This window comes from Martes martes (genome assembly GCF_963455335.1).
Source record: "Martes martes genome assembly, chromosome: 9".
NCBI lineage: Eukaryota > Metazoa > Chordata > Mammalia > Carnivora > Mustelidae > Martes > Martes martes.
In genome coordinates this window covers 33,846,454-33,866,394 of record NC_137896.1, presented here as the reverse complement: position 1 = coordinate 33,866,394, position 19,941 = coordinate 33,846,454, and the positions used below count along the sequence as shown (strand labels likewise).

The following is a 19,941-nucleotide window of genomic DNA, read 5'->3' as shown; positions in this document are numbered from 1 at the left end:
TATATAAATAGATAGATCGATCCATCACCTGGGTTAGAATTTACCAATTCTGTTCATAGAAAGATCTCAGCGAAATGGGTATTTATTAAGCACCTACTAAAAGTTGGGCACAACCATTCCAGATGTTGGGAATGCAGCAGGAACAGGACATTGCCCTCATGTCAGCAGAGGAAGGGACTAAATGAATAAATGTTATGAAGCGATCAGTGCTATGAAGACAACACAGCAGGATAAGGAGTGAGGGTGAACCACGGGGTGGCAAGATGTGGAGCCGAGGCGATATTCCCGCAGAGATGTGAGAAACGTGAGAGAGAAAGCAGTAGAACTGGGGGAACAGTGTGTTCTGGACAAAAGGAACAGCAAATGCAAAGTCCCCAGAACTGGAGGGAAACACAAAAGAGGAAAGAGGGAGAAAGGGAAAGGAAGTGCGGGTGGTTTGCTTACAGGGTCCTGTAAGTCTTGGAGTGACACAATCTGAATCAGATTTTAAAAGCATCCCTCCAGCTGCTATTTCGAGAATAGACTCAAAGGGGCCAGGCCAAGGCAGAGAATCCAGCGAGGGGAGACAGGATACGGGCTTGGATCATGCTATAGTGACGGTGATGGTGAGAAGCAACTAGATTCTTGAGACAAGGGTGTGTGTCGACAATGGGCTGACACAGGAGACAAGGCAGGCGTCCATGGTCTCAGCTGCTGGTGTGGACAGTGGGTGAAGGGTCTAGATTTGGACACAAGTTTACAATACCAGTCGACATTTATTTTGTAGGGGAGAATGAGTGCAGAACTGAGATCAAATTTCTAAAGAGGTACAGCCGCAAGGCAACCTCTTAACTCAAAGCAGAGAAGGCAGCTGGAGAAAACACAAGCCGAGCTATAAAAATGTTTTTTTATACCTGTGTCCTCTTTGATGGAAGAAAAGCACAACCCTATTTTCACAGTCATACATACTGGACAATATTTTGCATTTATTTGAAACCTCAACTCTGAGAAACTCAGATACTACGTAAAAAATACTATGTATTGATTCTTAAAAATCCCACTTGAAATAAAAAGAAAAAAAATATCGGAGACCCCCTTGGGGAACAGGAAGAACAGAGAACATGCAATGTCTTGCTCAAAGTCAGGAAAGGTTCCTCTTCCGTGTGAAAGCTGGTTCTCCAGGGAGAGCCCACAAAGCTGAAAGCTGGCCCATTTGCCTGGGTGAAAGGTTTGGTAAAGTGGTGTTTTGCTTTTTTGTTTTGTTTTGTTTTGTTTCCCCCAGAATGGGCAGGTCATCAGTGCTGAAGAGCCCAGGAATTAAGAGGCGGCTCAGGAATCTCATAGGATAAATACTCCTAAGCAACTTCTCTACTAGAAACTCTCTCGGTTTCTCTCTCTCTGGTTAGACCAGTACTTGTCAGATGTTCACACAACAAGCAAAACTCTCTGACCACCCAGGGAATGCTGAACTCTCATAGCAAGGTACTGTTGGGTATGTTGAGACCCTTGGTTCTTACTTCGCATGCTTACTATGAGTTACTCATATTTGTTACCAAACCTGTTTTGTCTGTTGCAATTTGAAAATTATATGAACTGGAGCACCTGGGTGGCTCAGTTGGTTAAATGACTAACTCCAGATTTCTGCTCAGGTCATGATTTTGGGGTCGTGGGATTAAGCCCCACATCAGGCTCCTTGCTCAGCCGGGAATCTGTTTATCTCCCTCTGCCTCTACTCCTCTCCCCACTCATGCTCGCATGCATGAGCGCTAGCTCCCTCTCTCAAATAATGCGATAGATCCTCAAAGAAATAAAAATTATATGAATCCATGAAATATGTTTGTGGGAAGAAAGAGGGTTGTTGTTTCTCTAAGTTGGCTATTTTGGAAAGATACTTTAAAGGCAAGTTGCATCACGTATTTTTTTTTTTTTTTCTCAAACTGAGTGAACAAAACAACTACAGGATTAGGGAAAGAAGTCCTACAACTGTAGGATTCTACCCTCCCATTGCTCCACGGGTTGTCTTTAAAAGCCTCACTTCAATGCAACCAAACTGGGTATTTGAGACCATGCTTCACAGGTCAGATAAAGGCAAAAATACTTCATGAAAATACTTCATCCCTGACCTGAAAAGATTGGCCAACAACTGAACCCCATTTATATGCTTCTAGTTAAAAAATCAAGTGTTTAAGGTCCGCATGTGTTATTTAAGAAAAATGATGACTTGCTTTAAATGATTCTTGTGATAAATTGACCAGGAATGCAGGGAAGGAAGAGAAGGGCAGTTAGCTTACCCTAAGGTACCATGACCCTAGGCTCGTAGGTCGTACTCAGGCTGAAGTGGTACAGAGTCATAAATGCCATTTTAGGGACACTGGGCTGTCTCTACATTTCTCACCTGACCTGATGTGAATTGTGAATTCTGTTATCATTCTGACCTGATGCTCTTACATCTGTGTGTATTCTGTATAAATCCTCTCACCTCAATGACTTGCGTGTTCTGGTGGGGATACGAACACATACAGAGGAACAGGAATAAAATGGAGGCGACAGGGAAAATATTGTCAGTGCTGGAGGGAGTATTAGGATATGAATTAGCACAGTTAAGTTTTGAAATCAGGAAGCAGGCCAAATTACCCACATATATGTATACTCCGTGAACAAGTTTTTCCAATGCCTTGGATAAAAACCATTTAAACAATGCTGGGTAAGGTGTTATTCTCATAAAAGCATCTGCTTTCAAAACAAATGTATTTCTATTTCCCATAAAAGTTATAGTTACAGGCTACGCTAAAACAGAGTTAATTACTGAGATAATATGAAAGAACACCAGGAGACTTATAGAGTAGGACCAGATAATGACTTACAGCATTATACTAAACAATTACACAGAACTAGAGAACTGACTCAATAGTAAAACTGAAAACAGGTTTTTTCAATATCTCCTACTCCGTCAGTGAAAATGCTGCTATGAAAAGAAACCTAAATCTTAACTTTCTGTCCTTACCCCTACCTCAAAGATAGTCATATCTACTATCTCCTCAGAAAGAGAGGTTTTGGAACATAGTTGTTAAATGAAATGGACTATGATTGATAGCACTCAACTCAGGAAAGCAAAAGGGTTATGAGATTTACTGGTCTGAGCCATCTTTCCAGGACTGTACCTGCTCAGGGCACCAGGTAGGGTGGGCAGGAGTATCTCACGGGATATCAGAAAGCCCGAGTGTGAGGCCAGACTCTGATCTACCTGCTGTGTAGTCTTACATGAGTTCTTTTAACACCTTGGCCTCACTGAAAAATGATGTGGTAGCAAGTCCTTCCTAAACTCCATTTCTGGCTCTAATATTCTGGGACCCTGGCATAATCAGGGCTAACACTCATCCAAGGCTTTCAATGAGTGACATTGCACTAACCACTTTCCAGGCAGTAACTCATGCAATCCTCATGACACGCCTAACAGCACACGTTTTGGTATTATTCCCATTTCACAGATGAAGGAAATGAGGCACTGAGAGGTCAGTTGTCTGTCTAAGTCACACACCTGCTAGCAGAAGAGCAAGGATTTGAGCCCAGGCCACCAGGTCCCGAAGCCCAAGCCTCCTGCTTGTGACATGACGAGATGACAAAAGCCAGAAGACACGGGTCTACAGAATGGTCTTTCTGCAAAATTTGGGGCAGCTCAACATCTGTATCTGATTAACGAAGCTTTTTCTTTATGAGTGGTCAGCATGGACTTCTGGGATTGAATGTTGCTATGGCAAACAGCCACTAAAAAAGACCTCTGCAGCAAAGAGGCAGGCGTGAACTACAAAAAGCAGGAAAAATACACGTTTAGATCAGCAGGGATCAAGGGACCAAACTGGCATCGATCTAAGCAAAATAATAAAAGAACTTGAAGGCTTTGCAATCTCTATTCTCCCAAAGTGAGGTAACCTGGAACAAGAGCACAAAACCAACAAAACCACCATGCGACAGAAACAAAGGCTCCCCTGTAAAGTGGGGTATCCATTCCTGGCTCCGACGTCTGAGTCCGGGAGCGGAGCGGCTCAGACTTCCCTGCGCATCTGAGTCATCTGCGGCAGGGAGCGGGAGGGGTCTTGTTAAAAAAATGAAGATTTTGGATCTGTAGGTCTGGGTGGGCCTCAGACTCTAAGGTGTAAGGAGCTCCAAGGCGAGACTGTGTTGCTGGAATGGATCATACTTTGTGAGTTGGGGGTAAAGAGCTTCGAGGGTCTCAGAGTCTGCAGAACTCACTTCTGCCACCGGCTAGCTCTGGTTCACAGTCAAGTCTTCTAAGCTTGGTTCTGTCCGATGAGCCTATCTGTACATTCCCGTCTAGCTCTAAAACCCGATATCTGTAATGATGACTTTCTCATTCAACCCTACATGGAGTTTTTTCTGGTAGCATTAAATGGGAAAATGAAATGCCTCCCACAGGCCCCACACCTGGGTCTCTGTAACAGGAGAATCAAGGCTCAGGTCTTCCCACACCTGTTACAGAAAGATACTGAGAGCTCTGTTCAGAGGTAAAGCCATCCCCCAAAACAAATGTCTTGCAGAAAAGTGATTTATGTTTGAGGCTTTTTGCTTTGGCCAAAAGCTCTTGGAGAGTCACTTGCCAGGGCAATGGTACGCTGGGTACAGTATTAAAAGACAGATCATAACCCAATACTGTAATAACTTATAGGGGTGAGGGGGGCGGAGCTTAGATATCTTCACCATCTAGACCTACGCTATCCAGTATGGTAGCCATTAGCCACATGTAGCTATTGAGCACTTCAGATATAGCTAGGCTGAATTGAAAGTACATATCAGATCTTGGAGACGTGCTATAAAAAGAATGTAAAATGTCATTAATTAATTTTATATGGGTTTTAAGTTAAAATGACAGTTATTTTGGGTATATCGTGAACAAACCGTTTTACTGAAATTAATTTCACCTACTCCTTCTTACTTTTTTAATGTGCCTGCTAGAAAGATTTAAATGATATCTGTGGCTTGATGGATATTTCTACTGGGCACTGCTGATCTAGCCCCCTGTTATTCAAACTGTGGTTCTCAGACCAGCGGGATGAGTACCAGTTAGGAACCTGGGAGGGAGAATTTTGTGGCCATCTCAGACCTATCGAATCACCATGTCCTTTTACAAAATCCTGCGATTCCTGTGCACCTTCTAGTGTGACAGGTGCTGGGCTAGTTTCTCCTACAACATATTCACAGACGTACTTGGATTCTTGGTATATTTAAGTGATACACTCAAAGAGTACTGTGCTTGCTGAATTTTCTACACCAACATTCCACCTAGGCAATGGAAATATGTTTTTTAAATTTTAAATTAAAGTTATTACTATACAATATTACTATATAAATCAAAATTATACATAACATATTAGGCAGACCACATATATACATATAGGGAGGGGAAAGAGAAGGGAGGTTTTTTTCACTAAGGCTACCTTAGTTACTTCTGGATTTTCAGCCACCATGTATGTGAAACTGATGTTCACCAGATCTGTGCCACTGCAAACACAAACTATCCGCCCTTCCAGATCATTCTCTGACTTTCCAACAGCTTCGAGAGCAGCCAGGATTTTGGGATCCTGCGTAGACGTATACAAATAGGAAAAAATTGTTAGATCACAGAGCATGGAGGGAACATACTCATTTGATGTAAAAATACACAGAAGGACAAACGTTTTCTTTCTATCAAAAAATGCCCTGATATGTAGCATTACTCTTTTTTAAAAAATTTTTTACTGTGTTATGTTAGTCACCATAAAATACATCATTGGTTTTTGATGTAGTGTTCTAAGATTCATTGTTTATGGGCAACACCCAGTGCTCCATGCACTACGTGCCCTCCATAATACCCACCACTAGGCTCACCCATCCCCTCATCCCAGTCCCCTCTAAAACCCTGTTTGTTTCTCAGAGTCCACAGTCTCTCATGGTTTGTCTTCCCCCTCTGATTTCCCCCAATTCAGTTTTCCTTTTCTTCTCCCAATGTCCTCCGTGTTATTCCTTATGCTCCACAAGTAAGTGAGACCATATAATTGACTTTCTCTGCTTGACTTATTTCACTCAGCATGATCTCATCTAGTCCCATCCATGTCGATACAGAAGTTGGGTATTCATCCTTTCTGATGGCTGAGCAGTATTCCATTGTGTATATGGACCACATCTTCCTTATCCATTCATCTGTTGAAGGGCATTTTGGCTCTTTCCACAGTTTGGCAATTGTGGCCATTGCTGCTATGAACATTGGGGTACATATGGCCCTTCTTTTCACTCCATCTGTATCTTTGGGGTAAACACCCAGTAGTGCAATACACAGGACAAATATTTTCTTTCTGTCCAAAAATACCTTTATATGTAGCATTATTCTAAAACATGTAGAGGGAAAACTTGTAACACTACACACTACCTGAACTCATTTGGTAAGAAAGTATTCTAATATTACTGATTGAGAAAACTAGGTGCAAGGGTCTTTCTTTAGGTTCTTGGTTGCAACTAGAGGAGGACCTGGAAGATGATAATGGGATGGAAAGGCTCTGACCAGGACCTGCTTGCGTCCACAGAGATCAAGGAGCCTTTTAGCAGAGGACAGTCCCTGATGTCTCATGCCAATAAACATAGACATCCGCACAGCCAGCAACCAACGGTTATTAAAAAATAAGATTGAGGGGTGCCTGGGTGGCTCAGTGGGTTAAAGCCTCTGCCTTCAGCTCAGGGCATGATCCCAGGGTCCTGGGATCAAGCCCCACATTGGGCTCTCTGCTCAGCAGAGAGCCTGCTTCCCTTCCTCTCTCTCTGCCTGCCTCTCTGCCTACTTGTGATCTCTGTCAAATATATAAATAAAATCTTTAAAAAAAAAATAAGATTGAGTCTTTCAAGTAACCCGGACACAAAGAGTGAGTATGTTCATCTCCTAGAAGCCATGGCGTCTTTATTTGGAATGAAGACAATGTAAAGTCTACCCTAATTAGCGCATAAAATAGCATCTTTGTCCTCCAAAAAACTCAGGAGGAAATGCCAACAGTTACACGGAAATTTTAACTAACATAAAAGAGGACAGCTTTGAAAAAGACACACAGAAACAAAATGAGGCACGCAATTTTGTTTTTCAACATCTAAAAACCTGCAGGGCTATTATGAAAAAGGGAATACATACTGTGCTTTAATATTCTAGAAAAAAGGGGCGCCTGGGTGGCTCAGTGGTTAAAGCCGCTGCCTTCGGCTCAGGTCATGATCCCAGCGTCCTGGGATCGAGCCCCGCATCGGGCTCTCTGCTCAGCAGGGAGCCTGCTTCCTCCCTTCTCTCTCTGCCTGCCTCTCTGCCTACTTGTGATCTGTCTGTCAAATAAATAAATAAAATCTTTAAAAAAAAAAAAATATTCTAGAAAAAAGCCAGCTTCTAAACTCCCAGCACCACTATGCAAACAGCTTCTTATTCAAACAAGTCAATCACTGTGAAGAAGATTTATATACTCTGTCATCTTTTTCTCTCAGAGGCAAACGGAGCCTCCAGGGTGAGCCACTGTCTGCGTGCACAGGTGCACAAACATGGAACTAACCATGCCATTTAAATTTCCACATCAACCGCAGGCCAGAAGTGACTCACAGTTTACTTCAGAAAAAAATGGCAGCAGAGGGAAGGGGCCCTTGATGCATTAATTTCTGAGTTAAGGAAACTGTTTCTTCGATGCAAGCATCTTATCTTTGAAAGGTGAGTAACGCTCCTCGCTTCTCATAGAATTGAATACAACGCAATCCAGACCACCCAATGGATGTAGGTGAAAAGACTTCTAAACCGTGTGTTCTTCATTCCCCGCTGATGAGTTTGGGGCAGTGAAAGCTTAAATAACATCCCAGCACCCTTTTTTAAACTAAGTTAATCTGTGTTTAGAAGAAAAGCAAACACCAATCACGGGTACCTTGGGCGTGGCTCCCAATCGAATACTGTTGATGAGGGAACATTCTAGGACTTGTCCTTCCTGGAAAGAGAGAATATAATACAGCAGTGAGCTGAAATCCTTCCAGACCTGTGGCACAGACTAGCGACACAATTTTGAAGGCAATGCCAATGACAGGAAGGTAGAGAGGGAGCAAAAAACAAAGGACGGTCATCGAAATACCCAACAATCAGAAATAGTCGTGACCCCACATGTTCCATCCACTTCAAATATACTTGTCTATGTGGATGCAGGTCTGAATAATTATTTATGTTTATAAAGTGTTGTTATCTTATGCATATAATTCTGTTGCTAGAGTAAGACAGCATTAAATGTGTGCATGTACATGTAATATTAAGTGAGTACCACGCTTTTATAGGATTCCAATTCTACTTCCTTAAACTCAGTTCAAAGATTCATTTAATGTGCGCGCTGTGCTCTGTATTGAGTGAAGTCCCAGAGTGTAACAAGATGAACACGCTCTTAATGCAGCTCTGAGACTCAGCTTGAAACTCTCTTCTTCTAGGAAACCTTCCTAATTCCCAAGATTAAATCAGATCTGCCTGTTTTAACTCTTGTAACAACCTGACCTCTTTCACAACATTCAGTGACTTGTACCTTTTTTTTTTTTTTTTTTGATGCCTCCTCTTCTCCTAGATTGGAATTTATGAGGTCTAGGACAGTATCTCCAATGCCTGCCATAGGGGAGCACGTTTTTAAAATCTTGAATAAATAAGTAAGTGTAGGGGTCCATGCCCTTAAGAGGCCTTCTGCCTACTCGTTGAGAAATATAATGGTTTAAATCAGATGGCAGGAAAGAACAACTTGCCCTACCTTGCCTTCACTCCTCCAGGTCAGAAAGAAGCCAAATTCATCCACTTTGAAGAGGCAGTTGGGTTCAAACACAAAGGATTCCTGTTAAAAAAAAATGTGTTGATCTGTATGACTCAGTCCCGTTCTGAATCTAATAGAAATGCAAATATCTTTTAAGTCTCTAAATGAGGGAAAATGAGAAATCAGCCTCTTGCATCCTAAATCTAATGACCACATTTCCTATTATGGAATAGTTTCATCTTAAAATCTCTTTGCATTCACTTCTGTATTGAAAGACTGATCAACTTCATGCAGCATTTTCCTCTAGAGTAGCTTTAAGGACAAAACACACTGATGTCCTGTAGGTCATAGAGAAGAAAGTTCTTCCAAGACCTGGAAGGAAGAAGGACTCCCAGATTCCAGTCAACTGGTCTCCCTCCACAAAAGAACAATTGTTGCCTATATTTAATATAATGTAAAAAATCAGATTTTTTTTTAAGTCACTGATTTTGTTTGTCTACATCTTTCAGCATTCAGATGTTTACTCAGAAAATTTCTGAGATTTTTGTTTTTACATTCAACCTCATGTGGTATCCTCTGAACCAGGACTCGAGCAGGATTTTGAGCTAAGCAAAGTATAGTCCTTGGACCAGTAGCATCAACATCATCTGGGAGCTTGACTCAACTGTGGAGTCTAGGGATCCAGCCCAGATGAACCGAACCAGAGTCTCTGGGAGCATGGCCCAGAAATCTGCATTCCAACAACCCCTCCAGGTGATTCTAAGGCATGCTAAAGTTTGAGAACTACTGCTGTGGTCTTGGACACCAGAAACTCTGTTGAAACTCAGAGAATCAAAATTTGCATCAAGAAGGAATGTTAGGGGGCGCCTGGGTAGCTCAGTGGGTTAAGCCTCTGCCTTCAGCTCCGGTCATGATCCCAGGGTCTTGGGATCGAGTCCCACATTGGGATCCCTGCTCCGAGGGAAGCCTGCTTCTCCCTCTCCTGCTTCCCCTGTTTGTGTTCCCTCTCTCATTGTCACTCGCTCGCTCCCTCTCTCTCTCTCTGTCAAATAAATAAATAAAATCTAAAAAAAAAAAAAAAAAGAAAGAATGTTAGGCCCCACAAGCAGGGGTCTGGGACAGCTATGCTGTACTTTCCGAAACATTTCTGGTCTTTAGAAGGAAAGTACCATTGTGCTTAGGAGCACCAGGTAAATTCTGTATCAGTGAAAGAAAAAGTGTATTCATTCAGGAAATGAACCCAGATACCCTCTGCCCTCTGATGGTATTGCACCAAGCCTTGGCACTCCTGCATCAACAAATCCACACTTCCTTCTCAGGATGTAAAGAAGTCATCTTCCTTGATAATTACGGGGCCAACAATAGGGAGCCTGTCTACCACATGTGGATCAGGGCAGTGATTTAAAACAAAGAGTAATTATAGGATTAAGACTTTAAGGGTAGTTCAGACTTATAGTTTCACCCATCAAAACATATATTTCTAAATTTCAGGCAAACAGCAACATTCATCAAGGTAAAGCCAATGTCAAGAGGCTGGGCCACCATAAGGTGTCAGGATTTAGAGTCCCCGGGGCCTGGAACAAAGCCAGCCTTCAAATTTGTTTGGGGAGTTTTCTGACAGGTGAAGAATATCATACATATTTCAACTGTGTACCAGATGCATGCCAAGCGCTGCAAATATAGCAATGAAAAATACAAAGAATGGGGGATGGTATGACCTTTGCCTTTGGAAACAAAACCCAGTTCTGCCATTTGTTTTTTTATCATCTCCTAGAAAGGCCCTTCTAAGTCTCAGAATCCTTATCTAATGGAGGTATTTACACATATGTTTCAGGCTTGTAGGAATTAAGTGAGTTGATAAATATAAAGTGTTTGGCACACAGTTACAATTCAGTGAGTGGTAGCTACTATCAGCAATGAATGGCTCAAATATGCATTTGTGATAACAGATTACTAACAACGTGACATTGTCAGTATTTGACCCACAAAGATGGCCCTTTTGGATGGTTCAAGTTTTTTTGAAAAGGCTTGCCCCAGGAGTTCACACTCTAGATGGGTCTTAGACAATGGGTAGTAGTTATCCCGGTGAAACAGCATGCTGAGTAGAGAGAGAAGCGTTTGCAAGGACATGTACACCTGACGTGACATTGGGAACTTTGGAGGAATTGGTGTGGTTAGAACATCTCAAGGGAAGAGCAGCAGATAAGACTGGACAAATGAATAGAGCTAGATCAGAAGGGTGTTGCAGGCCACACAAAAGGTATTAAACTTGACTAAAAGGCCACAGGGAGTCTTGTTATCATTACTGATAGAGACACAAGAATCACTAACTAAAATATGAGAATTAACACATTTTAGAAGATTTCCCAAGCAGTATCTTAATGGCGGTACAGAATTCTGATGCATAACGTTCAAATGTCTATCCTAAAATGGCATTTGCAGAGTAGATCCACAGTGAATCAGCTACCATCATTATTACTTATTTATGTGCACCCTCTCTTTTTCCAAATAAGGATTTGAAATGACCCATGAAATATACATGATAAATAAGAATGGTTTTACAACGTACTTTGAGGTGGAACTTTCAGTTCCTTGGCCTCCTTAACTGTAATGATTTCTCTTTCTTTCTCTGTAGGTTGCAAAGTACCCCCAGGGCTGATCACCACCACCTTGAAATTTCAATTCCTAAGGTCCCACTCTTGGATTACGTCACCTGATTTCTCTAGTCTCTACCTTGACAGTACCCATTCTCCTATATCCCTTTGACTTCAAAACTTCTTATTTGTTAACCTTTCTGATCATTCACTGTCTACCAGACTTCTCCCTCCTTTTACTTCCGCCCTTGTCTAGCTTATTTCCATCGTTCAGTATGACGGTCATTCCCTCACAGATACCCTCAATCCCCTAACCTCATTTCTGATTTCTTAGTCACAGAGCCAAGTCCATCTTATCCATATTTTATCACTGAAATTGATGAAGAAAATCACAGAACCGGATTGACAAGCTTGAGTTGACATTCAAGATCACAAACGTCACATGAATAGTCAACAATGACTTCCAGACCTATTAATTCTTTCTTAAAAGTTTCCCGGCCCTATGAAAGGACTATTTCATGGCTTCTTCTCAAACTCCTTTAGTTCCAGTAATTACTGTGCTTCACTGAGTAAAGAAAACCCATCCAATGAGAACCTCTCTCCTCCTTCCCTCCTCATTAAGCATACTTTGTCTGATCAGAGGTCCACCCACCCTCTGCCATTTCTGCTCCAGATATAATCCTCTTTCACTCACACAAGGACTGCAGTCTTTCATTCATCACCATCCAACACACATCAGCTTTTCATTTCTCTACTGGATCCTTCCTGGCAACACACACATGTTCTAGCTGTTCCCACTGCTTCTTTCACTTATTACCTTATGTCTCTGATCCCCTTTAGGGTATATCTTGAAAAATTTGCCCATATTCACTGCCTGCACTACCTCTCTTCCATACTATCTTTGATCTTCCATCTGCCTTCCGTTCCTGTCTCCCTCTCTAATTTCTTTGGCCGGGATTACCATGGCTTTCGTGCAGCCAAATGCCACACACATGTTCTTTTTCTCATCTGATTTGATCTCTGAATGGTAGACTATTCCCTCCTTCTTGAAACACTCTCCCACCTTGGTTGCATACCATTCCTTTAGTCTCTCTTCCTTCTATACTCAGCTTCTACATGCTTTCCAGGACTTGGTTCTGAGAATTCTCAGGGCCATGATGCTCCTAGATCTCCTTTAATCCCCTGGTTTCAATACCATCTATTTCTTGAAGACTCCCAAATTTATAACAGCATCCCAGTCCTCTCTGAGTTCCAAACTTTACTCTCTACTTGACATCTCCACTCAGATGTCTCCAAATTAAATGCCCTTAACAGAATGCTTTACTCCCTAGCCACTCTCTAAGCCTTTTCAGCATTAAGACATTAAGTTCAAATAATGTCCCCTGAATCTACTGATTTACGGAAGCTGAGTCATCCCTAACTTTCCCCTCTCCCTTCATTAACGAGTCTCCTTCATATTTCAGATATATCCATTTTTACTCCATCTCACCACCACCTTGATCCAAACCATCATCATTACGCCCAAGGACTGATCTTCTCACCTCTATGCTTTCTTCCTACAGCAGCCAGATCGACTCGTTAAACTTTTCATCAGTTCATTAAAACCATTCAGTGGATTCCTGCATTAATTAGGGTAAAATCCTACTCCTTACCAAACTTCCTAGACAAGCTGGATCCTTGGGACTGTATATCCTGCCACTTTCCATTGCTTTCCTTCTTCTTCACTACAGCCATGGAAACTCTCTTCCTTGAACTCCTCCAGTTCTTTCCAGCCTCAGGGTCTTTGTGCTTCCACCTTCTCTCTCCCAGAAATCCTTTCCTTCTGCCCTTGGCATAGCAGGCTCCTCTTCATCCTAGGGACCTTGCCTTAGTTAACTTATCTTCAGAGGGGCTTCCCTAACCTCCTTAAAGTGTATCTCATATTTTAGTCTCTATCACAGTATCTCAATTATTTCCTTGCCTGCACCAATCAGTCTGCCATCATAGTGATCGGTTGATTGTCTGGCTTTCACACCAGAGTATAACCTCTACAAGGGCAGAGTCCTTGAGACATTCTTATTCATACCTGTGTTCCAAGTGCCTAGCACAGCAAAAGCACCCTGAAACCAAATTCATGCACTAAAAAAAAAAAAATCAATGAACACATGATTTCCTGTTTCAAATAAAATAGCTTTCAGCAGGCCAGTCTATAAAACAGATAAACAAGAAATTACTCGAATTGAGGGGGTTGTAGCAAACCCGGAACCCATCACGGTCAGTCCTTGGAAGGCTGCCATGGACAGATGTACAAATCCAAGGGCACTGCTTTGAGGCTGTCTGCCTGGCTCGGGGTTCCTGTTTTAAATTCATACAAGCTCATCTCAGATTTTTGGTGTCTCTTTGAGGCACCTCCTGGAAACTCCCTTGGACCAGGAGCACTGTTTGAGTGCCCTTCAAAGAAATCATTTTCAAAACAGGACAAGGAATGTGGGCAAGGAGAAGACAAGTAAGACAGTAAAGTAAAATAAGCTTAAAATTAAAGCTCCAGAAAGGCTTGTCATAAGATCCTAAACAGTTAATAGAAGATACCAATTTGGCTCTGGGCTCCCTAGCAACAAAAGCAAAAAGGGGAAAAATTAGTATTGACTAGGAACCCGTAGAGTTCACAGATAAAAACACTTTGGGGGTCAGGAGAGGCAGTTGCCAGAAAAGAAATTCTCTGTGGGAAGCTCCAAGAAGCTCTGACCAATGCTGCAGACAAGGTTCCCAGGAAAGAAGCCCGCAGTAATGTCGTCCACTCTGGCCACAAGTTTCGCAGACTAAAGTGTTCAAACTACCCATAACAGTCAGAAAACAAAGCTGGGGAGCATGAGGCAATCGTCTGAAAGGAATGGAAACACAATCTCTGTGTTTGTCTCCACTCTCAGGAACACACAGAAGGACCTGGCCCTTGGGGTGAGCAAACATACAGTCCCTAGTCTTTTTTCCGTACCAGCAGTGTTAAATTTCACACGGATACCTACTGACCACACCATGACGTGGCAGAGGCAGTACTACCCTCAGTCCCCTTCTTGGGGAGAACTTGCCTCCAGACTTGGAGCATGGCTGTGGAGGTCATGAAAGGAAGCCGGCTTCTTTCTCCTCGGCCAATCTGTTTGTTTTGCAGTTAGGGATTCTCTAGTAAGGAAATGAACCATAACAGAACTTCCTCCAGGGAGCTCAGAGTTTCAGTTCTCACAGGATTCTGTGAAAATTCGGCACAGTCACACTTTAGAGCTCAAGGACTGGCTAACTCCTCCAGCCAAGCTCACTCTTTCCTCAAGCCACTGGGAGAGACGGGATGGAAGGTACAGCAGCTCCTCTGGTGAGACTGTGGACAAGCTGGGGAGCGGGGTGGGGCACGCTGTTTGAGAGGCAAGAAGGATCACTTTTTCTGGAGTCACTACAGCTAGAAACTTGCTCTGCTTCAAGGATCCCTGCTTTGAAAGTCTTGTGCCGTGATGGGCTTCCCGAGCACTTCCCTCATTTCATCAAGGATAGAGTATATTTAAAAGCCGTGTGTCTCAACATTATTTTTAGCCTATTTTTCCCACTTAACACATGCCACTGCAGCATTATTCAATATCACGACCTAGCTTTCAAAGATTCAAGTCACTTTCAAAATGACATAGGTTAGGGGCGCCTGGATGACTCAGTCAGTTAAGCATCTGCATTCAGCTCAGGTCATGATCTCAGGGTCCAGGGATCAAGCCCCACGTCAGACTCTCTGCTCAGCAGCAAGTCTGCTTCTCCCTCCTCCTCTGTCCTTCTGCCCACTTGTGCTCTCTCTCTCAAATAGATAAATCTTTAAAAAATAGGACATAGATTAAAATATTTTTCCTTTGTTTCAAGTTTAAAAGTCTTTTGGTTAAACAAAATTTAAGCCCATTTCTTACAAGGAATGGCAGAAGTCTGGGCAGGGGGAGTACTCTGGAGGAGGCAGGTATTCCCAGGGGGTTTCTAGACAGCAGGTGGTTGAGTTTATTTTGCTTGTGTTCTTTCTTACCTTTGCTCTCCTGCCTCTCGCCCACCATCATTTTTATGCAGGTGAATTGCTATACCTTTCTACTGTGGGGTCTGTATCATCAAATAGGGAAAAGTCAAGTCTTACCACCAGCTAGGGATAGGGATTTTGGATTGCCTAATCAATGCATCAACTCCGTTTTATTTAAAAACATTAGCCGCTTGCAGGGTGCCTGGGTGGCTCACTGGGTTAAAGCCTCTGCCTTCAGCTCAGGTCATGGTCCCAGGGTCCTGGGATCAAGCCCCACATTGGGCTCTCTGCTCAGCAGGGAGCCTGCTTCCTCCTCTCTCTCTGCCTACCTCTCTGTGATCTCCATCTGTCAAATAAATAAATAAAATCTTTAAAAAAAAAATTTAAACATCAGCCGCTTGTGATTGATGGGTAGATTGGGAGACACAGAAAAGCGAGATGGGTGGGGACGATCTCATTCCAGCAGAAGTCCCCTATTTTCAGAGGAGGAAGAGGACCCTCATAGGAAGTGGTGCTGGGGGACGCCTGGGTGGCTCAGTCAGTTAAGTGTTTGCCTTTGGCTCAGGTCATAATTCCAAGATCCTGGGATCTAGTCCCACATTGGACTCCTGGCTCATCAGGATGCCTGCTTCTCCCTTCGCCTGCCTCTCCCTCTGCTTGTACTCTCTCTCTCTCTCTGACAAATAAATAAATAAAACCTTCAAAAGGAAAAAAAAAGAAAAAAGGAGGTGGTTCTTGGCTCCCAAGCCAGCCTCCCCACCAGGCATCTGCTGGAGAATCTTGGTGGTGGTGCTGCCCGACCTCATCAAGCTTCACTTTTCCTATTTGTAAGTTGAGAACATGGATACCAATCTCACAGAGCTCTCAAAACTGAGAAAGCCTGAGTGCCTGGGCCAAGGCAAGCGCTGAATGAATTGTAGTAGTTACTAGAAAACAGCATACTATTTAATTTGGGGCTATGGTGCAAGACATTTCACAAATATGAGCTCATTTAAATCTGCCAACTCAGCAAGGTTTTAGACTAGATCAACCCTGCCCGATTGACTTTCCATATGCAAATGCTGGCGATGGGCACAGCCCAACATGGTAGCCATGAGAACCACATGGGGCCATGAAACACTTGAAATGTAGCTAGTGCAACAGAGGTGAATTTTTTTATTGTAATTCATTTTCATTTAAAGAGCCACAGGAAATAAATAAAATCTTTAAAAAAAAAAAAAAGTAAATAAATAAATAAATAAAGAGCCACAGGTGGTCAGTGGTTACCATATTGAACAACACAGTTATAGAGATAAGGGGAAATTTTTTCAGAAAAGACTAAGTTCTTTAAAGCCACAGGTGATAGGTATCAGACCCAGGATGCAAACTGGTTTCTTGGATTCCAGAGCCCATGCCTGTTCTACTTTGTCAGCATTGACCAAACAGCTCCCCCTCTGCTTGTCACCGATGGATGACTGGATGGTCGGTAAATGAACACTTTTAGTTTTTGTAGGCTCTAACTTTGGGGACACATGGGGCTCACTGTCCTTGTTTCCTGGTTTGTTAAGAACTGACAGGAAGAAAAAAAATGACTTTATTAAGATTGGAGAGAGACAAGGGACATATGAGTTAGGGCCAGGCCACGGTGGGGGGGGGGGCTCTTATCAAATATCGATAATGTTATAAACCCCTAACCACAAAAACAGATGAGCTTGAGAGGGGCCTTAGGTTGGAGACACAGGTGGAGTCTGGGATAGTTAACCAAAACTGCTTTCTATCAGATCCTGGAATCCCAGAGCCCGAGTGAAGCCACATGGCCTATTTGTTTCAGTTCTTTATTCCAGAGGAATTGGCTAAGCTCTGTAGTTAGCAGCAGCAGATCCTTTCTCATTCTGCACAAACACTTCCTCTTTCAGATAGAATCACAATTTTTTTTTATTTTATATTTTACTTTTTCAAGTTAGAACAAAAGCCCTTGGTGATGACATTCTATCATCAGAATGATTTATGGACTGCTGTAGCAGATGGGTCCTTAAGTTGTTTTTACCCTCGTGGGTCTGCTTTCCCCTTGGAAGAATCCAGAATGTTCATTCCATGTGTTAATCTCCCTTCTAATTTATGGACCCCGTGAGACGATGGGACTCTGGGATTCTCACCTCACATGCCACAGAGCAGCAGGAAGACCCCGGTCATGGCTGCCCCATCCCGGACCCTAGGGACATGCTACCACCTTGTGGAGAGATCTGTCGGATAACACAGGAGCATTTGTAGCTTTTGTCTTCCTTTCCATGGCCTTTGATTCTTCGGGCAGAATGTCCCTCCTGATTACGTTGTTCAAATTTCATATAAACCTTTGCTCCTCTCTCTAATGCTCAGCCAGAAGGATATATCCTTCTGGCTTGGATATATATATCCAAGAAGGATATATAGTCTTGGTATCGCGAAAAGCAACCCAAAATGCGTCTGTGGCCCCTACTGCCCAAGGTTCCGCTTCTGTCCCTCGGTGCCAGCGGCCCCTAGCGGAGATGCGCAGTATTACTGAGCACCGGTCGATGCCCCCCGCCCTCCGTACACATTCACCTGCTCCCCTCCCCGCACTCCTACAAGAGAGGTACTACACTTATTCCCGTTTGAGAGGAGACCCTCGAAGCGCAGGAAGGAAGCATCTTGCCCAGTATGGTACAGCTGGTGGGGCAGAGCCGGGACCGCCCACTCCACCGAAGCACACCCCTGAACCACACCTGCGCCCAGGCTGGTAAGTGAGAGCGGCACTGTCGGGGATGGGCCCAGGGAACTGCTCAGCAGTCCCATCTGGAGGCCCCACTGTTCTCCCTGTCGCTGAATGCCTGCAGCCATCGCTAGGGTTAGAAGGGCGCTGGGAGCTTTTGAGGTTTAATTACCGCATTTCTGAACCCTCCGTTTGACGCACCGCCCCCCCCCCCCCCGCGAGCCATCCCTCACCGCCCGCCAGCTGCACAGATGGTATGTATTACCAGGGTGGGACAGAAAGGGCTTTTCCACTGCCTCGCATCATGTCAGAGTGTGTTCTGGGATCCTAGTACCAAGGAAAACGGTTTGTCCTGATTTGTTGCTTCCCTTGCAATCTAGTGGACAGGGTGAGTCCTATAACTGCCTTTCCTGCGTCAGTTTGACCACCAGAATCACAAGTAGCCACTCCGCAGCTCACTTATTCCAACTTCCTGGAACGTTCTTGCTGCCCGCAGAGTGGCTGCCTGCTCATTTTCCTGCTAATTTGATGTCTTCCACATTCTTCCTTTCCCCCGTACCCTCTTCAGCCTAAATCCCAGTTCCATTCATTTTTTTCTGGTGGTACCTATATCTGCATGACAGCTTACTTTGGAATATGGAAGAAACGTGTATAAATAAGCACAGAAACCACTTCAAGAACACCAGAGGGGCGCCTGCATGGCTCAGTCCATTAAGTGTCTGCCTTCAGCTCAGGTCATGATCTCAGGGTCCTGGGATCGAGCCCCACGTCGGGCTCCCTGCTCAGCAGCAGATCTGTTTTCTCTCTCTCCCTCTGCCACCTACCCCCCTGCTCATGCCATATCAAATACATAAATAAAATCTTTTTTTAAAAAGCACCCCAGAAATTACTGGGTGTTTTGCATTGGTTTTGGGGTCAGATAGACCAGATCCAACTATGTCTGGCTCCATTACTCCATCGCCAAAAGCAGGGATTACCAAAAATAATTGCCCATCTCACAGGTTACCTCTGGGCATTCAAGTGCTTGATGCATAATCTGAACTCTAGTAAATTATCACTGATTATTAATAACACAATAATAATAATATTGTGCCAGTATTAATTACGATTCATCATCTAAGAACAAAGGTAAACATCACCATCCCTCCCTTATGGATGAGTAAACTGATCCTAACTGAGGTTAGCAAGCTGCCCGAGAAGACACAGATAATAAGAAGTGAGCTCTATCCACATTGTGGTGGGAAGAGCATTTCTGTCATGTGGATCCTTCCAAGCAATGCTATCACAGTGTGCTTATCTCCACTGACCCAGGGGGCACATCTGGGAGTCTAAGCATGGCAGAAACCCAGCATTTGTAAATTTCTATTGCACTAGACTCAGTGAAATTCCATTTTTTGCCCACGGAATTCAGGTTGTATTTATTCTCTGCCTGAGCTAGCCTCGGACTGTATCAGGCACAGAGGTTCTGTCCTCAGAACACAGTTTTAGCTTCTACCTTCTTCACTGGCCATGTTGGGGAACAGTGACCCAAGGAGATGATGCGGGGCTTGGGCTTCCCCCCTTCCACCCCCGCACCTCCCTGACATGGTGGATCGCACTCTCAGATGGTGAGAGGGCAACCCAGGGAATCATCTGGCAAACTTCGCAAGGTGCTAGAGACCCTTTGTCTATCGTGACTTCTGAATTCCAGAGAAACAAAAATGAAACGTTCTCCTCCTCCATAACTAGCCATGAGTACATAACCTGCTCATTTCAGCAATGATAGAGATAAAGTGAACCCTTCTGGTATCAACTGGAAAGTTTTCATCCACTCATTTCATCTTATTCTTTCTTCAGAAATAAAGACTATCATCAACTTTCCAAGCA

The 19,941-nt window shown here is 43.5% G+C and overlaps 1 protein-coding gene across 1 annotated transcript in view; it reads right to left on the bottom strand.

Annotated features, from left to right (window-relative positions):
• Positions 1-19,941, bottom strand: part of PLCB4 (phospholipase C beta 4) — a 408,965-nt gene that overhangs the window by 119,809 nt on the left and 269,215 nt on the right. Inside the window, exons 5-7 of the mRNA XM_080813478.1 lie at positions 8,763-8,843; positions 7,911-7,970; positions 5,433-5,576 (exon numbers count right to left, since the gene is read on the bottom strand). Of these exons, the coding sequence (XP_080669604.1) occupies positions 5,433-5,576; positions 7,911-7,970; positions 8,763-8,843 (285 nt within the window). The remainder of the gene's footprint in view (positions 1-5,432; positions 5,577-7,910; positions 7,971-8,762; positions 8,844-19,941) is intronic.